The sequence below is a fragment of the Gopherus flavomarginatus genome, chromosome 8, assembly GCF_025201925.1.
Source record: "Gopherus flavomarginatus isolate rGopFla2 chromosome 8, rGopFla2.mat.asm, whole genome shotgun sequence".
Classification (NCBI taxonomy): domain Eukaryota; kingdom Metazoa; phylum Chordata; order Testudines; family Testudinidae; genus Gopherus; species Gopherus flavomarginatus.
Genome location: NC_066624.1, coordinates 60253105 through 60272433, shown reverse-complemented (window position 1 = coordinate 60272433; position 19329 = coordinate 60253105). Strand labels below are relative to the sequence as shown.

At 50.8% G+C, this 19329-nt stretch overlaps 1 protein-coding gene across 2 annotated transcripts; it reads left to right on the top strand.

Moving 5' to 3' along the window:
* The first annotated feature begins 537 nt into the window (after positions 1-537).
* On the top strand, positions 538-17001 carry AMOTL2 (angiomotin like 2). 2 transcript variants are annotated; one of them, XM_050965414.1, is made up of 10 exons: positions 538-663; positions 3587-4419; positions 7629-7893; positions 10225-10369; positions 10879-10971; positions 11867-12162; positions 12511-12803; positions 13100-13311; positions 13665-13841; positions 14932-17001. In XM_050965414.1, the coding sequence occupies exons 2-10, from the start codon at positions 3671-3673 to the stop codon at positions 14988-14990; spliced, it is 2289 nt and encodes a 762-aa protein (XP_050821371.1). In that variant the 5' UTR covers positions 538-663; positions 3587-3670; the 3' UTR covers positions 14991-17001. The 2 variants fall into 2 exon arrangements, with proteins under 2 accessions (XP_050821371.1, XP_050821370.1); XM_050965413.1 differs by having other exon boundaries at positions 539-663; positions 13662-13841.
* Positions 17002-19329: the final 2328 nt, after the last annotated feature.

The window sequence follows — 19329 nt, the reverse complement described above, 5'->3', positions numbered from 1 at the left end:
CCGCGGGACCCGCGAGCGGCAGAGCGTCCCCCGTGGCATGCCGCCGTGCTTGGGGCAGCGAAATGGCTAGAGCCGGCCCTGGTTCTAAGGTGACCAGACAGCAAGTGTGAAGAATCGGGATGGGGCTGGGGGATAATAGGCACCTATATGAGAAAAAGCCCCAAATATCAGGACGGTCCCTATAAAATCAGGACATCTGGTCACCCCAGGTGGCGCCGAAGGGTTGGGAACTTGGGCCCAGGCTGCCTGCGGACTCAGCTGCTTCGGCCTAGCAACGCTGCAAGGCTCCCGATCTGCGGGGCTTTAAACCAGCGCGAGCCAGCAGGCTGCAGCCCTATCCGCACTCGCGCGTGTGACAGAGAGACGCGGCCGCGCCCCCTGCAGGCCGCGCCGCGCAGCTGCTGCCTAGGCGGAGAGGTTATTTGTGGTTAGGTTTGTTCCCGGGGGAACCTGAAACTCTCGCATTCCTGGCATAGCAGCCACTCGCGCAGCCCGGCCTCCTTGGCTCTCATTACAGCTGGCGGGGGCCGGCGAGGCGCTCAGTGCCTGCCAGCAGCCGCGGGGGCAGGATCTCTGCGAGCTGCACGCACACACACAGCGAGCCGGCCGGGCGCGGAGCGAGCCTCTCCTCCCCGGGCTCTGCAGCGAGGCTGCTCTGCTTCGGTGAGTTCCGCTCCGGGCTCCCATCCCCGCGGTGTCTGGGGCCAGAGGGGAGATCTCCGACTCCCCTTCCCTGGCTCGCTATTGTCACTCATTTGTGCCGCATCGGGTTGTGAACGCTGCGCTCCCTGCGCGTCAGCCCGCGGGGTCCCCCCTTTCCCCTGCAGCGTGTGACCCGGGATTCCTGCAAGCCCCCGGGAGCGCCGGGGTTGTGACCCATAAAAAACAAAGTGGGGGTGAGCAGGACTTTGCTGGGCTGGTTTGCAGTCACAGGTGCTTGTGCCCCCAGCTAGCTGAAGAATTCTCTTTGTCCTGCTCGGAAAATGCTTTCCGCAGCCATGAGCTCGTTCTCACTTACAAGGAATGTTAATTGCAATCCAAACCCGGGTGATGTCAGTGCCGAACGATGTGGAAAACAAAGCGGCTGCAAGGCAGGGCCCTAGCACTGCTCTGCAGATGGCAATTGCTGAACGCGCGCTAGGTGCGTTAGTTATATCCAGTGGGTTTTGTAAAGGCGAGAAAGGGAGGTTTTCCATGAGGGGCTGCCACAGAAATGTCTCGCTGTTTAACGTCAACCCTGTTGTAACCTCCCAGCCAGTTAGAGTTTTCCAGGGAGATCTGGGTTGCAAACCCTTGTTCTTTCACTGGATATCCTTTGAATTTGCTAGAATATGTCAACTGGAGTTTGAATTGTCTTTTCTTTTTTCTTTTATTTTTAAATGATCCTCTCTTATTTGATGCCGCTCACTCAAGTTATGCTGAATGCTATTAAAGGGAATTTCTTGTGACTGCAAAATTAAAGAAATGTATAAAAATAGGGGAGGGGAATAAAGGCAGGCAACCACATTAAAAAACAGTTGGGGCTGGAGATCTAGGAGTGAAAATAATCCGATAGTAAAAGGTTGAAGAGCACATATGGTAGGGGTGGAGTGAGGAATGTTCTCTCTACCTTCCTAGCTATCTAGTCATGCTTCCTGACCCAGTATTTCAGACTTCCTCCTTGTGAGAACGCACCAGGGCTTGTGAAACTGAAGGGGATGTGTGGTTCTTTTATTTTGATTCACCAAAGGCAGTCTGGGGTTCGCTTTAAATCTCAGAGGTCTGAGTCAGCGTTGAAATGAGGCTCGGGAAAGGTAGTCTGGTTAGAGTTTCCTAATTTCACCTTCAGAGAAAACCTGGTCAAGAACTTTTTGTGTTGGGAGCCAATATTTGAGGTATGTTTGCATGAAGCAATATGAGATTAGCAATCTCTCTGCCAACCCACATGCATTAGCATGAGACTAGAAACAGGTGATCAAATGTCTACTTAGGAATTCACTTTAAAGTTTGAGTGCAGAGGAGGACATGCAACTTAAAAACAGTGATAGAACTTCCCTGGCTAGCATCCCTCTTCAATAAACTACTAGCCATTCACAAACCTGGGCTACAGCTGCAGTTTCTGATTGCCAGGGACAGCAAAAAGGTTATGAGAATGTTTTTAAAGTCGACTCCCATAGTGGTATCTCCAGGCATGGCTGATTCATTAAGATCAGGGTTTTATATTTAAAATGTCAGTAGATGTATGAAAGGCATGTGTGCATACATACTTAAAACACCATAACAATGTAGATGATTAAAACTGAAATAATCTTGAAAATCAGGATTATTTTATGTGACTTTTCACTATGAAGCTTTTATTATATTTTGCGATCCGCTGGGGCAATGGCAGTAGATGAGCCCTTTGCACTTTTGAGTCAATTTCACTCTCATTCAGGATCGTAATGTTGCAATGTTTGCAAATGGGGGGGTGATTATTTGTTTAAAACAATTAGATCCTATGGGAATTGTTCAAGATTGTATCCACAAAATATTTCTTGTTGATTTTAGGTTTTGTAGGAGCTTCCATTTACAAATTCTACGTGTTGGCCCAAATTTGACAAGTCTCTCTTCTTTAAGGAGACGGAAAGTACTGGAAACTGAAATCCTCTTGCTTTATAGACTCCAGCTGTTGTTCTGCAGGTTACACAGGAACTGGAACATTCTCTGCCAGTGTAACTTGGGCTCGCCAAATCTAGGATATTTTGTTGTAATGGTGGATTGAGCTCAAAGCACAGTCTTCGTTACACTTAACAGAACTTCTTCCCTGCCCCCACAATCAAAGCTAGACTAACAGGAGTCTCGCTTAATAAAAGTTCTGCATTGGCCTACTATTTTGGGTAATGAGTTTGGCTCTGTTCAGTGAACTGAATGAATTTCTTAGACAGCAGTCCCAGCCTTTCCCTTGGCTACCTTGCCTGGCACATGTAGAGAGACACGCGCACTAAGTGAACCAAATAAAGGGGTTCTGACTGCACAAGTTGCTAAGATCCTGTGACCTGTCTTTCCAGAGCAGTATATCGTGTTATGCAGAACAATCACCCTGACTCTCAAATGCACTCATGCTAAGCTCAGGTGCTGAGGCTGTTCACCCCACTGGGAAGCCAGCAGAGATCCCCAGGCTTGACATTCCTCACTCCCCACCAAGAGCTGCTCCCTTTAGGATACTTAAGATGAGATGGGGATTCAGGGGCTCACTGAAGCTCTGGGCAGGGAGGCTTGTTGTATGAGAGCTGAGTTCCCTGCAACTGAGCCTGCCAGGACTGGTTCACTTCCAGCCTCTGCAGGGTTGCCAAGGGCCTAGTTCTCAGTGGCCTCCCATGGAATTAGCTTTCAGCCTGGGTCTGGTTCTGCCTTTCCTAATGGCGGCAAAGGGATAGGATGTTGCTCAGAGTCCCCCTCTCCTCCCCCGCTCTGCTAGGCTATGAGTATTGTGACTAAAGGGTCAATTGAGTCTTTCCTGGCAGAGTGCCACAGTGGGACTCCTGGCAAACTAAATCTTTTGAAAATATGTAATGAGCAAACCCCTGACTGAGAGCTACCTCCTGATTCCTGTGTTCATCTCTTGTAGGCTCCTTGGGTGCTGCTAGATCCTTGGAATTGTACTGCGTCTGCTGTTCCTGGTGGCAGCCCCTTGCCAATTGACTAGCCAAGGATGAGGACGGCAGAAGATTCCTCTGGGACAGTCCTGCACCGGCTCATCCAGGAGCAGCTGAGATACGGGAACCTCACCGAGAACCGCACGCTGCTGGCTATTCAGCAGCAGGCGCTGCGCGGAGGTGGGAGCATGGGCAGCCCTCGCTCCTCACTGGAGAGTCTCACCCAAGAAGAGAGCCAGATGGTCCAGCAGTCCACACGGCAGGAGCCCCAGGGCCAGGAGCATCACTGTGACCACGTTTACCTGGAGAACAACATGTATCGACTCTACCAGCCTCAGCCCAAGGGCGAGGAGCTGCCCACCTACGAGGAGGCCAAAGCACATTCCCAGTATTATGCCTCACAGCAGGGACAGCAGGCTGGGGTGCCCTGTCCAGGCGCCCCTGCTGAGTCTGGCCAACGAAGGGCCTATGCCCCTGACAGCAGCAGCAAGCGCCAGGATGAGTCACTAAAGGAGCTGAAGCATGGGCATGTGAGGTCACTGAGCGAACGCCTCATGCAGATGTCGCTGGAGAGGAATGGAGCCAAGTCCCAGAACCACATGAGCTCCTCCCACAGTTATCCCCAACTATCGAGGCACTTCCAGCTGTCAGCCCCAAGAGGGCAGCATGCCGAGGGGGTGGAGCCTCGGGGCCCCCCTCCAGAGTACCCCTACATCATCCCCCCCCAGGAGCCTGCAGTTGGTTACCTGGCAGATCCCAGGCACTGCTCCAGGGAAGGGCCAGGATTTCAGCACCCTGAAGTCAGGTAACCAAAACATTTGTCTAGCACCTCGCACTTCACAGCGGTGTAGCATGCATTGCCAGTCTCTTCCTTCCTGGTGTGCACTCAGTTCCTGAGACTTCCACCGTCATGTGGGAAGGGGATTGGGTATGTTGATGCAACACCGTCTGGCTCACAGACAAGCTGTGGTTGGGGACCCTCTATGGGTTCGGAATGCCAAGGCTGGTTGCATACGCAGAGAAACCTGCATGTTGCAGAATAAGGAGATGAGCTGTAGGGACCCTACAATGTTCATTCTCTAGCTGCATGAATCCTTACAACTTTGAAAGTGCTGCCCTGTTCTGGGGGCAGAAATGGGTGGGGAAGGGACTTGCAGTCTGACTTTTGAAGCTCATGGGCTGTATTTGTCTCTGGGGTGGCTAGCCAGGGCTAAATTAGACCCATTGTTTTGCAGATGATGTTGTCTTCACAGCCGCTTTCCCCTTGTGTTCTGAGTTGAATTTCTGGTTAATTGAGGAGTTGGAATTGAATCAGGAAGTAGCTAAATTTGGAAGGGAGAAAGGAAGCAGGCCCAGCTATATGGAAAACTACCAGTGCTGTCCCCAGAGGGAATGCAGACTCTGAGGGCTGAGTAGCACCTGGGCACTGGGAACTCGCCTTTCTGCACTGAGAGGAAGGTGAAAGTGATGAGTTCTTATCGAACAGTCCCAGGGGGAATCCTGCTAAATACAAATCTGCCTAGCCACGTACCACCCCCTTGATACTGGGTTTTGTTCTCATCCACTGTGCAAATGCCAAAGCCCAGAGTCTGCCCCCCAGCTTGCACCCAGTGCAATCCTAAGGGTGAATTGTGCTTTCCGTTACACTGTCAGTTGAGGTCCCTCTTCTCTTGGCTGCAGCATAGGGTTGGTAAGTGGACTGTCAGTGGTGGGTGAAAAGTGCCTATTTCTCTTCAGCAGATACTCTAACTGCACACAGAGCCTTGCTAGCTTTATGACCTGTGTCACTAACAGTGGAAGCCTACATCTGGTGTTGTGGGTCCTAGCCACTTTAGGGCATTCCGCTTTTCCTGGCAATTTGAGCACATCAGAAAGCGCTGTTTGGTTGCTTATAACAAGGGAAATACAGAGTAGCAGAGGAGAAACTAAACCTCGAGTGTTCCCCCTGGGTGTCCTCTCCCTTCTCCACCACCCACCATTTCCCAGCTGCCCACTCTCCCCGGGTCTTCTCAGCTAGCTGCATGATTGGGAAAGGTGGCGAGGCTGAGTAGCAGTGTGTGCTGTTGGGCAAGCCATAGTGAATGCTGACAGGAAGAGATAATATCTCTGACAGGAAGGCCTCTCTTTTGGAGGGAACAAAGAGGGGAGGGGGTGCAGGCAGAAAGGAAGATGTATTTGCCAAATCGTCTTCCAGGAATGCAGCCCCACATTTACAGCCAACCCTCGCTCATGTGTAGCCATAGCACCCTCTGGGAAGCACCTGATGGTCAGGCTCTCATAGGGTGGCCAAGTTGTCATTGGGGCTATGGTATCTTTGCCCTCTTAGCAGTTGCCCTAAAGATTTGTTAAGCAGAGGTCCCTGTAACAGTATTGGTCTGCTTAGCACCCCTTTCCCACAAAGTACAGAACATGTTTATTCATGGTATGCTTTTAGTAAGGGACCACCTTGGGGCAGTGGTGCCAATTCAGATATTTCTTATTGGGCAGAACAAGCTCTGGTCTCCACTCATCTCCCTTAGCTGGTGGGGAGTCTCCCCTCTGACCCACACGGTGCATGAGCCAATGCCAAAAGTTGTGATCTCGGCAGACTCCCCTGTTCTCCATCATTTGGCCCAGCCACCCGTGTGGCTGGACAGAAGGGTGGCCAGGTCAAATTTCAGTGGTGGTGTGACCAAGCTTTGCACTTAGTACAGGCTCACTGATTAAAAGTGGTCATGCCCTTCTTTATCCTCCTCCCCCCCCTCCCCCAGTTCTGTGGCCTATGGAACTTGGAGCAGTGGAAAAGCTTTGGGGTAGGGGGATGTTTCTCCCTTGTAATTGGCACCGCTGCGTAGGGGACTAGGCATTTCCTTCAACTTCCGGGAGCTTGATAAGTGAGGGGGCAGTTCTGTTGTGACATTTCACTCTGCTTGGCTGTCTCTGATAAGTGTATTCTTATTGTGTTCTTAAGCACTGGCGTGATGGTGTTGGGTGGTATAAAGTTTCTTTTTAAACATGGATTAGAAATAAAAAAGGAGCTAGATGACTAAATCTCATTTTCAAAAGTGGCTTTGGCACTAAAAGCCACTGGTTCTTGAATGGGAGTTAGGCACCTAGATGCTATTGAAAATCTCACTGGGCACTACTCTGCATCTTTAGGTGCCTAAATCCCTTTAAAATCTGGTCCTAGTGCCTAGATCATTTTTGAAAACAGGACTTAGGCTCCTCAGTGATTTAAGTGCTTTTGAAAATTTGACATAAGCTCTCTGACAGGCAAGTGAAGTGCAAGGGTGCATCTTACCACATATACTGTAGGTGGGATCTGTAAAAGCATTCAGCACTGACCTAGATCTGCTCCCATTGAAGCGGATGGCAGTTTTCCCACTGATTTCAGTGACAGCAGAGTTAGGCCGATGCTGAGTGGTTTTGAAATCATATTCTGTAGCCAAGAAGTGGTGCTAATAATTGCCATGGAATCTATACTTTGAAAAACAGGCATGCCTTGATCTCTGTCTGAAAGGTGCATTGGGAAAGATTGCCCTATCAACCTGATATTGTAAGGGTTCCGTAGATGCATGGCTGCATGTGCTACAGCCCTAAATGAGATGGTGCCACTCATCCCAGTGCAGGGGGGGAGCCTCAAAGATTTCTGACATTCCTGGGTTACATTGTCCCCCTTTAGGTTCAAGTAAATATTTAAAATGGTGAGATGAAAACTCCCTCCTGGAAGCTCTGTCGACAGATGTATTATTTGTTTGTGTTACCATAGAGCGCATGAGCCCTGATTATGGTACCAGGTGCTGGTACCATGGCACTAGGTGCTGTACAAACGCAGAACAAAAAGACAATCCCTGTCCCAGGGGTTCAAGGAGAGAGAAATAATGGTGTGAGGTCTGCTGGGGATTGGCTATTGCCAGAAGCCACTCAGTGGCACATCATCCCAGCCACGCCCGTCACTCCTTGTTTTACCGTGTGTCCTGGCGGGCACAGAACAATACTATTGAGTGTCTCTGTTGAATTTTTGTGACCTCTCAGGGTGATGCAGGCCCATATGCCCCAGGCTTTCCTGCCCCAGCAAGCTTCCCTGTGCCACGGCCCACTGGGCTCCCTTACTCCAGCTGGAATGGAGGTTCTGATGACAGCCCAGGCCGCATCAGCCAGCAGCCACTTAGCCCAGATGGAGACGGTGCTGAGGGAGAATGAAAAGCTGCTGAGGGAGAGTGAGAAGCTCCAGAGGGAAAACGAAAAGCTGCGGCGGGAGCTTGAGAGCTGCAGTGAAAAAGCAAGCCGGATTCAGAAGGTAAATGTGTGGAGCCAGCACCCCACCAGTCTTTCCAGCCAAAGCTCTAGGGCCCAGCTCCTCAAAGGTATGCAGGCCATTAACTCCCATTAGATACCTGTGAACATCTGGGCCTTGGGGCAACGTACAGGCAGGCTCAGGACCCCAACATGGGGCAGGACTGCCAGGAGCAGTAGGTTTGCATGTCACCTCTTAACTTTGATTCCAACATGTCATTTGAAATGAGACTTGGATGCTTTCATTTCACTGGCTGCTTTTTGTCTGAGATAACACAGCCTGCAGGCAGTCTGTCCATGACAGACTGGGTTTGTGTCCGGGAACTGTAGGATTGCTTTCTGCGAATGCTGGACAAGGAGCTTTATCTCAGTGTTAGCCCTGAAGTCACTCTGTCTGCTTCACTACAGAGCTTCTCCCTAGAACCTCCACCAGCCCCCTCCTGCCTAGCTCTGGGTGGATTTAGAGACTTTGCACATGTCATCCCGCTTTTGTCAGGTTTGAGGTGCATTGGCAGAGTTTTGAAGGAGGAGGCCAGGAACTGGACAGCAAGATAATTACACAGGTCAGGATAGAAGAGTCTGGAGAGGGCTATAGAGGAAGCTTGCTCCGTGCCTGCCTGTCCTTCACTTGCATTTGCACTACACCTCACTCTTTGTCAGCCAAGCTCCTCGTGTTCCTAGCTTCGTTCTCTGGATGGGGTTTGGTTTTGTTTCTTGCCTAGAGAAAGAACAGACAGCTGCTGAGAAATTTCATTCCCTTTCATATGTTTAATCTCTTCCCCCTGCCATCCCTCTGAACAGCTGTGGCTCAGAAGCACACAGCACAACAAGTCCTTAGCCAAGGCAGTTGTTGGGTGGATAAAAAAGAGTCCATTCACCATCTCTCTTAACAGTTGGGCCCTCTCTGGCTGTCCCTCCCCTTGGGGTCTGTGCTGGGCCGCCACAGAAAGCCCTTTGTGCAGAGGCATACAAGGGGAGGCCTGTTCCAGCACAGCCACAGCCATTGGGAAAGCCTCTCCCCTTAGAACAAACGGGCCATTGGGAGGGGCACGTGCCAGGCCTGCAGAGGTGGAGAGGCAGGGGCATGTGCTGGAGCTGGGGAGGAGGCCAGGAACCCACTAGGCGGGATGGAGCAGCAGCTAGAGGAAGAGTGGAGACAGTGTGGAGAGAGATGATAGAACTTCTCCATTACAGCTTGTTTCATAATCCAGTTAGGTGCACGCACAGCTTGTATCTCCCTTCAGATTCATGGCAGCAAGACAGACCCATGAGGAGGGTCTCTGATCCCTTTAGTGTTACAGACGTAAGGGCCTGATCTTTCCACATGGCCAAAGGGAAAGGCGCACTAAGGAGCCAGAGCCAGCCAGGAATAGGAAGGACTGTGTACCAAGAAGCTTTATCGGAGTGATTCAGCCCCCTATGGCACACCTTCCACTCTCATGCAGCCATCCCATCATGGAAAACGGAAGTGTTGGTCCTGCAAGAGGAGCCACTTCAAGAGGGCAACCTCAGGGTGTGGAGGGACAGCAGAACTATCTCCTTACCTGGGAAGGGGTGGGACATCCAAGGGTCCCAGGAAGGAAAAGGCAAATGCTTCTCTTTGGGAAGCTGGGAAGGGAGGAGAAGCTTGAGGAGTTTTATCACTGAAGATGGCTGGTGCCTTCTAAAAAGAACAGGCTTAAATTAAACCCAGGCCCAAAGTCTCCAGAGGGCCTGGTGTCGTTGCAGTGGGCTTATAATAAATGGGCCTTTCGAGTGGCTGCTCAGGAGGCAGATGGGAAAGCAGCACTGCATGGTGGGTACAGTTATGCAAATCATTGTGCAGGGCACTACTAGACTCCAAAGCCGTTTGTAGGTGGCACCTGTTGGTGTGGGGTTGTTTGCAGTTTGAGTGAGGTGGCGAGAAAGCGTATGTTGTTCTCCTATTGGTGTGCGTAATGCTTATGGACTGAGAGCATTGGCATGGGGCAGGCAAGTACAGGTGGGCAGAGAGCAAGCTGCTTCTTTGCACCTCAGTCCTGACCTGTAAGGCTCCTGCCATTCATTCCAGTGCTTAGACCTTGGCTGAGCAGGGTCCACGAGTCACGTGTTGTGCACAAGTAAGGGGCAGGATAAGACCACCAGACTCATGTCACTAGTCTTGTAGTTTGGGACTTAAACCCAGCCCTTTACTGGTGACAGACGCTGCAGCCATGTTGGTTTGTGGTACTGCTTTTGCAATGCACCTCACATTGAAACGTCCGCTGGTGCCATCCAGCTATCTTCTCCTCTGGTCTTTTCCCCATCCCAAGAATGTTTAACTTCAGCCTATTGTTTCTTCCTTCCCCCCCTACAGCTGGAAACAGAGATTCAGCGAATCTCCGAGGACTATGAAAACCTGATGAAGGCATCTTCCAAGCGAGAAGCATTGGAGAAAACCATGAGGAACAAGAAGGATGGGGAGATGCGGCGGCTTCAGGATTTCAACCGGGATCTGAAAGGTAAGAAACTGTAGACAGCACTAGACAGGGGCTAGGGAGAGTGAAAAGGGCAGTTCGTGGGTGCACTCCTTTTTGGGCTGTGTCATTCATTTTGAGAGAAGATAATTGTTATTAGAAACGTGCTGTGCCTTGGGCTGAGCCTCCCCACGTTGGTGCTTCCTCCATAAGCCACTCGAGCAGTTGTCCATCTCCACTATGTGGACCCTTTTTCAGTGCAGACACTTGGCCTCATGTTGTCGGACCTGGTTCTATTCTGATCCCATTGTTGAGACCACATCCAGTACCAGTTTGTGACTCCTCCTTGTTGGTCCCAATCTTGTGACCCTCATCTCTAGTGACAGATCCCCAGCAAACTGTCTCCTGACATGTTTCCTGGTACATCAGGAGCATTTCAGGGAGATTAGGTTTCAAGATGGGTGTCTAATACCACCAGTGTCTTCCAAGAAGCAGGCTGTTCCCAGTCAATTAAATTCTAAAAATTCTATCTCTGTCTATTTAATCTAAAACAGAACGGTTGGAATCTGCAAACAAACAGCTGGCCAGCAAGCAGCAGGAGAACCCAGAAGGCAGCCAGGGGACCGTGGCGAAACTGCTTGCACAAAGTAAGTCCTGGGGGAATGCTTGGTCACAGTGGAGGTGCTATGCAGAGCTGTGCAGTTGTGTCTGCACGGCTCGCTGCATGGCCAGCCCTGCTGCGCATTGCCCTGTCGCTCTGTGGCCTGGTGGATCAGAGCAGGTTGGCATGCTTTCAGGGTGGGTGTGTTAGGAAGGAAGGGTAAGGTCCCTTTAAGATAGGAGAGGAGGTGGATCCTCTCTTGGAAGCTTTTGCCATTCCCCAGGGAGAGCTAAGCTGTTCTTGGCACTCAAACCAGAGCCATTAATCATAGCAGCCATCAGTGTGACCTGGATTCTTTGCATTCCAGCGGCTGTTCTGGCTGTTCCAGCACACAGTCAGCACTCCTGCCGCTCTGAATCCCAGACCTAGGCTAGAACCCTTTTTCTCTCATGCATTGGGATTTTTTTTTTTTTTTAAGGAGAAAACGTTTTTGCCAGAGATTGGGATAGGCCTGACAGTCTCTTCCTGGCTTGATTCCACTTCCATGGCTGGCAGCAAAATGCCCATGAAAACCCAAGGGAGGGGAAAGGGGGCACAGCCCCAGGCTGTCATTGTTCCCACCCACAGCACATTGGACCCCCTATTGGTACCTGCTCTCCAGCACAGCACAGACTTCTAGGTGTGAGAGAGACTGGGAGCCTATTAGTGTCGGTGGGGTGGAACAAGTGACTCCTCCCTGGGCAGATATTTTCAGGGCAGATATTTAGATTTTCTCATGGCAATTGCCCATCATATCTGATGCCAGAATCCTAATGCAATAGCTCTGAGCTGGAGTCCCTCCGATATGCACTGGAATGAAATGACTGCAGCTGGGAACGTCCTGAGTGGATGGAGCAGCTACAACCATTAGCTAATGTATTTGCTCCTTGTGCCGTTTCCAGGCTACGAACACCAGCAGGAGAAAGAGAAGCTGGAACGAGAGATTTCACGACTGCACAGCGCCAATGAGGACCAGCGCCGGCGGGCGGAGCTGCTGGAGCAGGCACTAAGCAACGCCCAGACACGGGCAGCTAAGACCGAGGACGAGCTGAGGAGGAAGCGGGCGTACGTGGAGAAGGTGGAGAGGCTGCAGCAGGCCCTTGGCCAGCTCCAGGCCGCCTGTGAAAAGCGTGAGCAGCTGGAACTGCGTCTCCGCACCCGCCTGGAGCAGGAGCTGAAGATGCTGCGGGCTCAGCAGGTGAGGAGTTCATGGAACCAGGGTGGAGGCCAGCAGCAAAGCAGGGCTAGTGAGACGGTTGCTCAAAACCCTGGTGGCACCAGTCCCCTTGTGAACACTGCCAGCTGTGGTGCTGCAATGGGGGCCGGTTACATGGAAGGCCTCGTGCAGGCAAGGCCCAGGTGTGCCAGACTCCTGAGGATGAGACACAGCGTAATGGTTAGGGAGGAGTTCAATTCAAGTATCCCCACACTTTGGAGAAACCTGGATCTGTGCAGGTTGGGCCCATCTCTGATCGTTGTGCTCAAGGGACCTTTCTCTTCATGATTCAGTCTCATGCTGTGTGTCATTTTTCCTGTGTCAATACAGAGACAGGTGGGAGCCCCGACCGGAGGATCCCCAGAGCTGAGTGCCCACATGCTGGCTGAACAGTTGAGAGAGAGGGAAGAAAAGATCCTAGCCCTGGAGGCGGACATGACCAAGTGGGAGCAGAAGTATCTGGAGGAATGCACCATGAGACAGTTTGCCATGGATGCAGCTGCCACCGCTGCTGCGCAGCGAGACACGACTATCATCAACCACTCCCCGCGTCACTCCCCCAATAACAGCTTTGATGAGGATCTCCTCTTAGCCAATCACAAGCACCAGGAGATGGAGAACAGGTAGGTCCTGCATGTGGCTTCACAGGGCATATTTTTTGTTGGCCTTCCTTATCATCAGTCTTGGGATTTTTATGTCACTCGCTTCACTGAGCATTTAGAAACTGGCTTCCCAGTTCGTCAACCAGCAGCCATGGGAAATAAGTGGCCTTGTCATGTGCATTGATGGAACGAAATTTCCTTGGCCATGATGCTATGGGAACACCGCATGATGAAGGAGTTGGTGAAGCGTCACATACCCTCTGGAATAAAATCACCAGCATCTCTCTCACTTTGTGCCTTGCTCTTGCATACCCCAGGTTAAAAGCACTTCATGCCCAAATATTGGAGAAGGATGCAGTCATCAAAATTCTGCAGCAGCGCTCGCGGAAGGATCCCAGCAAGAGTCTGCAGGGCTCTCTTCGGCCGGCCAAGTCTGTGCCGTCCATCTTTGCTGCCTCGGGGGCCCAGAATTGGCAGGGGGCTGCCCACGGTGAACGGTTGGTCGAGGGCCCTTCCAGAGGGAGTCCAGGTAAGAGGAGTCTCACCTGTGGGGAGGGAATCACAGGCTACTTGCCCCTTCAGTTAGCATTAAAGCCCTGCTTGAAAGCTCCCTTTGCTGTGTTTCCTCCAGCGCTTCCTTCCACTGGTATTCAGGTGCACTGAGCTAGGGTGTTTCCTGATGGGAGGGGGCTCTCCCTGACCTGCACCCTGATCACAATGGCCATCAGAGAGAGCCTTGGAACACAGCACAGAAATGTAGTTCTCTGATTGTCTGTCAGTCAGGTCAGGCCTGGCTCACTAAAAGCCAGTAAGAGCCCAGAGCCAATCAAGTTCACCTCAGTATTTAAAATCTGAAGGTGACTGCTCCTCTCCCTCCAGCAGGCAAAGTCCCAGTGGAGGAAACGCCCAGTCCATCTCCTTGCGGCCCTCTCGCCTTCCACTCCAAACGTGGCAGCAAAGATGGGAGCACCCAGACAGATGGTATATCTGAGAGCGGCCTCGGCAGTCTGGACGAGGGGCCTGGTGCCCAGCTCAGCAGCAGCCTGGCGCACTCTGTGGGTAAGTCCTGCCTGCCCCGCTGCCCTAGGAAATACATGCTTGTGGAATCCCTGCAAGGCTGTGCCCGGGGTGAATCCAGAGACCTCCCTTCCCTCTGCCAGGGGTGCCATACAAGCCCTGCATAGCTGAGGAGTGAGCAAGGAGCTGGGTACTCCACCCTGGCTGCCAGGGCTCAGCCTCCTGCCAGTGACTAATCCTGAGTGCAAGATACACAGTGGGGATGAAATGCTACAGGACTAGTGGGGTGTGGACCAGGAAAGAGTGTGGGAAAGACCAGAGGAAAGAGAAGAAGGAAGGGAGAGGAGAGTGTCTCTAAAGTTTTCTCTCTTACTGATTCCTTTGGGCTTTGATCTGGGCCTGCAGATCTGAACTAAAGCCCAGCTTATCAGCACACCACAGGCTAGCACACCCGCCCTGACCTTCGGTGGGAGAATCCGGTTTTTCTGCTAATGGTTTTAAGAGTCATTAGGGAGGAATCGGAGAGGCTCCATCTCCTCCCCCCTCCCCCCCAGCTAATTGTGCAGCGTTCTGCCTGGGCTTTACCATCTGTAGAGAAAACCACAAACACGAGAAGAATCCCCCTGCTCCTCTCTCCACCCTCTGCCCCAGGCCCTGCAGCCAGTGGAAAGCCAGGAGCCAAGCACTCTCCCCCTTGACAGTTCGAGGGAGTGGGGTTCGAGTGAGTGCAGGGAGCTGGGTTGTCTCTTACATGCCATTTGGTTTGCATTAACCGCTGGTAATGATTGTCCCATCAGAGAGGCTGATGGGAGAGGGCTAGGGTTATACAAGTGATTTGGGGAGCCTAGCCGAAGACACCTTAAAAGGGTCTGATTCTCAGAGGGTGGGTTCTCAGTGCTGTCTGAAACAAGGTGGGCCCCCAAAATCACTTGTCATGTTTTAGGGGCTGGGCCCAAGCTGTCATATTTATCCATTAGGGATTCAAGTAAATCTAATGGCCCTGTTGTAAATGTTTGAATTTCCATGAGGCGCATCAGGGCTCCATTGTGCTAGGTGCTGCACAGACATAAAAGCAGGAGCCAATCCTAGCTAGAGAGAGTTCACTATCTGAAGATGGTTTGTTTCCTTGCAGAGACCATGTCTGCTGCCAGGACCATCAGCCTGTCAGACATGGTGGAAATTCTGATTTGAGGAAGGGCAGGTGCCCACCATCCTCTCTGTCCCTGCACGCTGGCCTGATCAGAGGAGAGATCTGCTGGGGAAAATGCTGATTCAGGAGCCATTCAGTTACCGGGAGCCTGGCTGGGCTTGTGGCCTAGAGAGTTCCTGGACAAAAGGAGTTTGGGGGCAGGACTGCAGGAGAGCATGCAGCAGAGCCACACAGCAAGGGCTGGGAGGGAAGCTGCCGCTGCGGTTTGCATCCATCAGTTGCCATTTATCTCGCCCGCTTTCCATCACAACAGAGCTCATTTGCTACCTGCTCCAACCACCCCATTGGGCCAGCCCTTGTGCAATGCACCTGTGCTTGGGAAGGACAGCCTCAAGTTCTCTTTGCCACTGGTATGTCGCAGGAAACAAGGAAGTGAAGAGGCACGGAGCTCTCCCCTGCTCTCCATCTGTGACCTGGGGGAGGGCGGCACGCTGTGCACTGCTAGAAATTGATCCTGGAAGGACTGGCCTGCCTGTTTCATTGGACGCCCTGTTGGTACCCGCTCTCCAAGGTCACGCTGCCAGGAGTAGCTCTTGTATTGTGCTGGCATGGCCAGAATTCCTGCCTCTCCCTGTGCCTCCCAACCCCCTTCCCCTCCTGTTGAAAGGACTGGAAATGCTTTGGGTGAGGGTGATTTTGAGTAGCCAGCTGGTGCCCAGTGGCTGGTCCCCAGAGGCCTGGGGAGGCTGCAGTGCTGGCAGGCTGCAGCCCATCAAGGGGTGTGAGGAAGTGAGGGAGGGGGCAGGACAGGCTCTGTAAATAACTCCGTTTTGTAAACAAAAGCAAACCCTGTATTTATCATTTCAAATTCCTCCCTGCCATGGCCTTTGTCCCTCCTGCCCCCTTTCCTGCTCTCTGTGGAACCTTCTCGCCCCTTAGCCATTCACCTTCCCTCGCTTGTCTCTCCTTTGGCTCTCTAGTCCTGTGCTCATTTTCTTTCTCCATTTCATATCCTGTTTGTCTCCAGAGTTAAATACCCCTCATTGGCATCCATCAGATTCAGTTTCCTTTTGGGCACTTTCCCGTGATTCCTCCAACTGGAATTTCCCTTCTGTTTGTTTCAATACCAGCCGCGTGCCAAATGGTGATGGGTGGCTGGGTATATGTTTGAGCTCCTGGGCTCTCAGTTGGGGAAGCGGCAGATCCTCAGATGATGTAAGTCAAAATAGCTCCATAAAATCAGAAGCGCTAAGTGAGGCTGCCCAAGCACCGGACTCTGACTCTCATGACTTATATGCAGCAGTAGCACCATCACAGCCACGTGCAAACACAATGCTTGAGAGGGTAAAGGATCGCAGGATGGAAGCCTTTGTACGTACCAGATGCTATGTGTATGTTTCAGCAGAAGGGAGCTTGTGTTTATGCAAAAAAAAAAAATAATGGAGAGAGGGGAATGAAACCGGAGATGAAAAAACACTCCCAACATGAAACAAGCATGTCTGATTCTGTTGTGGAGGAGTTGATTTCCCCCATCTCTGGAACTGCACCAAGATATATTCACTCACTTATTCACAGTTCTCATTCACCCTCTTGTCTACTGACAGCTGGCTTTTGACAGTAGCCAATTCTGATTTTAATTGAGAGTTTCTCAATCCATTGAACTCCAGTGCTTTCTTCCCTTGGCCTTCATATATAAATATCTGTGCATTTGCTGGACAACTGCATTTTTTATTTTCTCCCCCAGACATGTAAAAAATGTGTTTTGGTTCTGGTGCATTGTTTACAAAGTGCAAAACAAAACAAAAACTATGAAAGAGAAAAAAACAACTTAATATATTTTATATTAATATTGGTATTTCTTTAAGTATTTTTGTGCTGTGAACTTTTTTTCTGCCAAAGACAATGAGGTTTTTTTGTTTGTGTGTTTTAAGTTATCTTTAAGTATTTAAATGTAAACCTGGCTGTTTTTGTTATGCTGCCCTATACCGAGATTGCTGTAGCATTCCACTTGGTATAACAATATTTTAATAAAAAAAATAAATACTGACGAAGGGGTACTCTGTGTGTGTCTGTAAGTTAGTGGGAAATGGATATTGAGAGATCTGAATCCCTATGCACTCATTAAAAAAGGATATGTTTTTCCCTTCTCCCAATTATCAGAATCTTTTATGTATTTTTGGAAGTGTATTAGGTACAGCCTTTTTAGACAGAAAGGTGGCACTGTCAGTTTCAAGTAAACTGACACTCATGAGAATGACACTTTAAGAGACAACTGATGTTTGTTCAAGCAACTGAAGAATAACCTCCACAGTGGAGGGACTACATTAAGGCTGTTAGGCTTCTCCATACTCAACGAGAAAACTAACAACCTGAATATAGTTGATTTTTAGATGTGAGGGAAAGAACAATGCATGAAAGAACAAGAATAAAATGTGAGAGAGAGGTGTGTGTATCTTCTGTAACATGCTGCATCAATTCTGCCCAGGGGCGGCTCTAGCTTTTTTGCCGCCCCGAGCACGGCAATCAGGCAGCCGGTCCCGCAGATTCGGCGGCTTGCCTGCGGGAGGTCGGCCAGGTCCGCGGCTCTGGCATACTCACCGCCAAATTGCCACCGAATCCGCGGAACTGACGGACCTCCCACAGGCAGGCTGCCTGACTGCTTCCCTCGCAGGGACCGGCAGGGCACTCCCCGCAGCTTGCTACCCCAGGCACATGCTTGGAGTGCTGGTGCCTAGGGCTGCTGCTGGTTCTTCCCCACTAAACAGCAGCTGCCCCCACAAACAGGTAGCCATGTTGGAATTTTAGAGGTATGGACTAGGGAAAAAACACATGTTGCAGCTGGAAGGCCCAACATGAACCTCTTTCCCCACCCCACAATCTTTGTTTTGGCTTACAAGCCTGGGTACCTCCTGGTTTGTCTGAAGTCCACTGAGGTTTTTTGGGAGCTGGCCCATGAGAGCACAGACACTCCTCTCAACCTGCTAGTTTCATTTGTATGAGCAGGCAGGGAACTAAAAGAGACTTGTAACTAACACAAACCCCTGCTTTCTAAAGACAGCATTTAAACATGAGTAATCCCACTGAAGTCAATCAGACTACTCACATGCTTACAGTTATGCACTTGTTTAATCGCCATCATAAATCTGGGCCTAATTGCTTCAGTACATAGGATTCTTCTACAGTGTATCTAAATGGCCTGTCTTGCAAGTATGGAGTGCTTGCCCAGAGGTCTCACTGCAAAGATATCCAGGGCTGCATTGGCTGTTGGAGGTTCTCCCACCAAACAAGTTGAATGATATCCTTGTTGCAGCTTGTATTTGGGGGCAAGGCAGGGATTGGCTGGTTTTCATTCTCAGCTTTGGGGGAAGGAAGGGGAAATATTTAAAAATACCATTTTTTTCGAGGGATGATAAATAACAAAACCATGGAGCCTGTCCATAAGAGAGGGATGGTGACAAAACCTGAGAGGAGAAAGATCTTATAACTGACTAGCTGCCCATTACATCCCTGATTTGGAGATATAGCCTGTTTTGCAATAAATGTCTGTTTCATTTCATGGCATAGGCTGGTGGCCCTGGAGCACTGGCCCCCTTTACCTGTGACTAGCCCACCTGCAAGCAATGAACTGCTCAGGTGGCTGGTTGGGAGCTCACTGACTGTTGAGCACCTGGGCTGGGATGAAAGGGAAGCTGCTCCTAACAAGAGGAGTCTCTTATGGAGAGGTGCTCCAGGGGACAGAGCAGGGGAACTCCTAGGGGGAAAAAAGAGTCTCTAGGAAGGAAATCCCAGCTAGCTGCAGGAAGCGCAGCCTGCAAGGTGCTGTGTGCAGCCAGGAGAAGAGGTGCAGTCAGCAGGAAGGCTCTCGCTCTGGTGAAGGACCCAAAATTGGGAGTGCATTGCGGGTAAAGGGATGGTGCATGGGACAGATGCACTCAGATGGTGGAGGCTGCACCCCTGTTAAGCAGCCTGGATGAAGGACTTCCTTATGTTTTTGTGAACTTCCTGTTACTAAATTAGCCCCTCAGCCCAGGGGACTGGTGAGGATGCTGTTTGATACATAAAAGGCTTGGAGAACTTGTTCACCTCTCCACTGGGGAAATCAAGGCAGAATGAATCTGTAGTGCTGCATTTGGCTTGAAGGGGGTGCATGGGGATGGCACATGCCTTTCACAGTGGTGTTAGAAGCACAAGCTCCTTATGCATCAAGCTGGGAATATAAAGTAGGGGTATGTCTACACTATGAAATTAGGTTGATTTTATAGAAGTCAATTTTTAGAAATCGATTTTATACAGTTGATTGCGTATGTCCACACTAAGCTCATTAAGTCAGCAGAGTGCGTCCTCACTACCCGGGCTAGTATCGACTTATGGAGTGGTGCA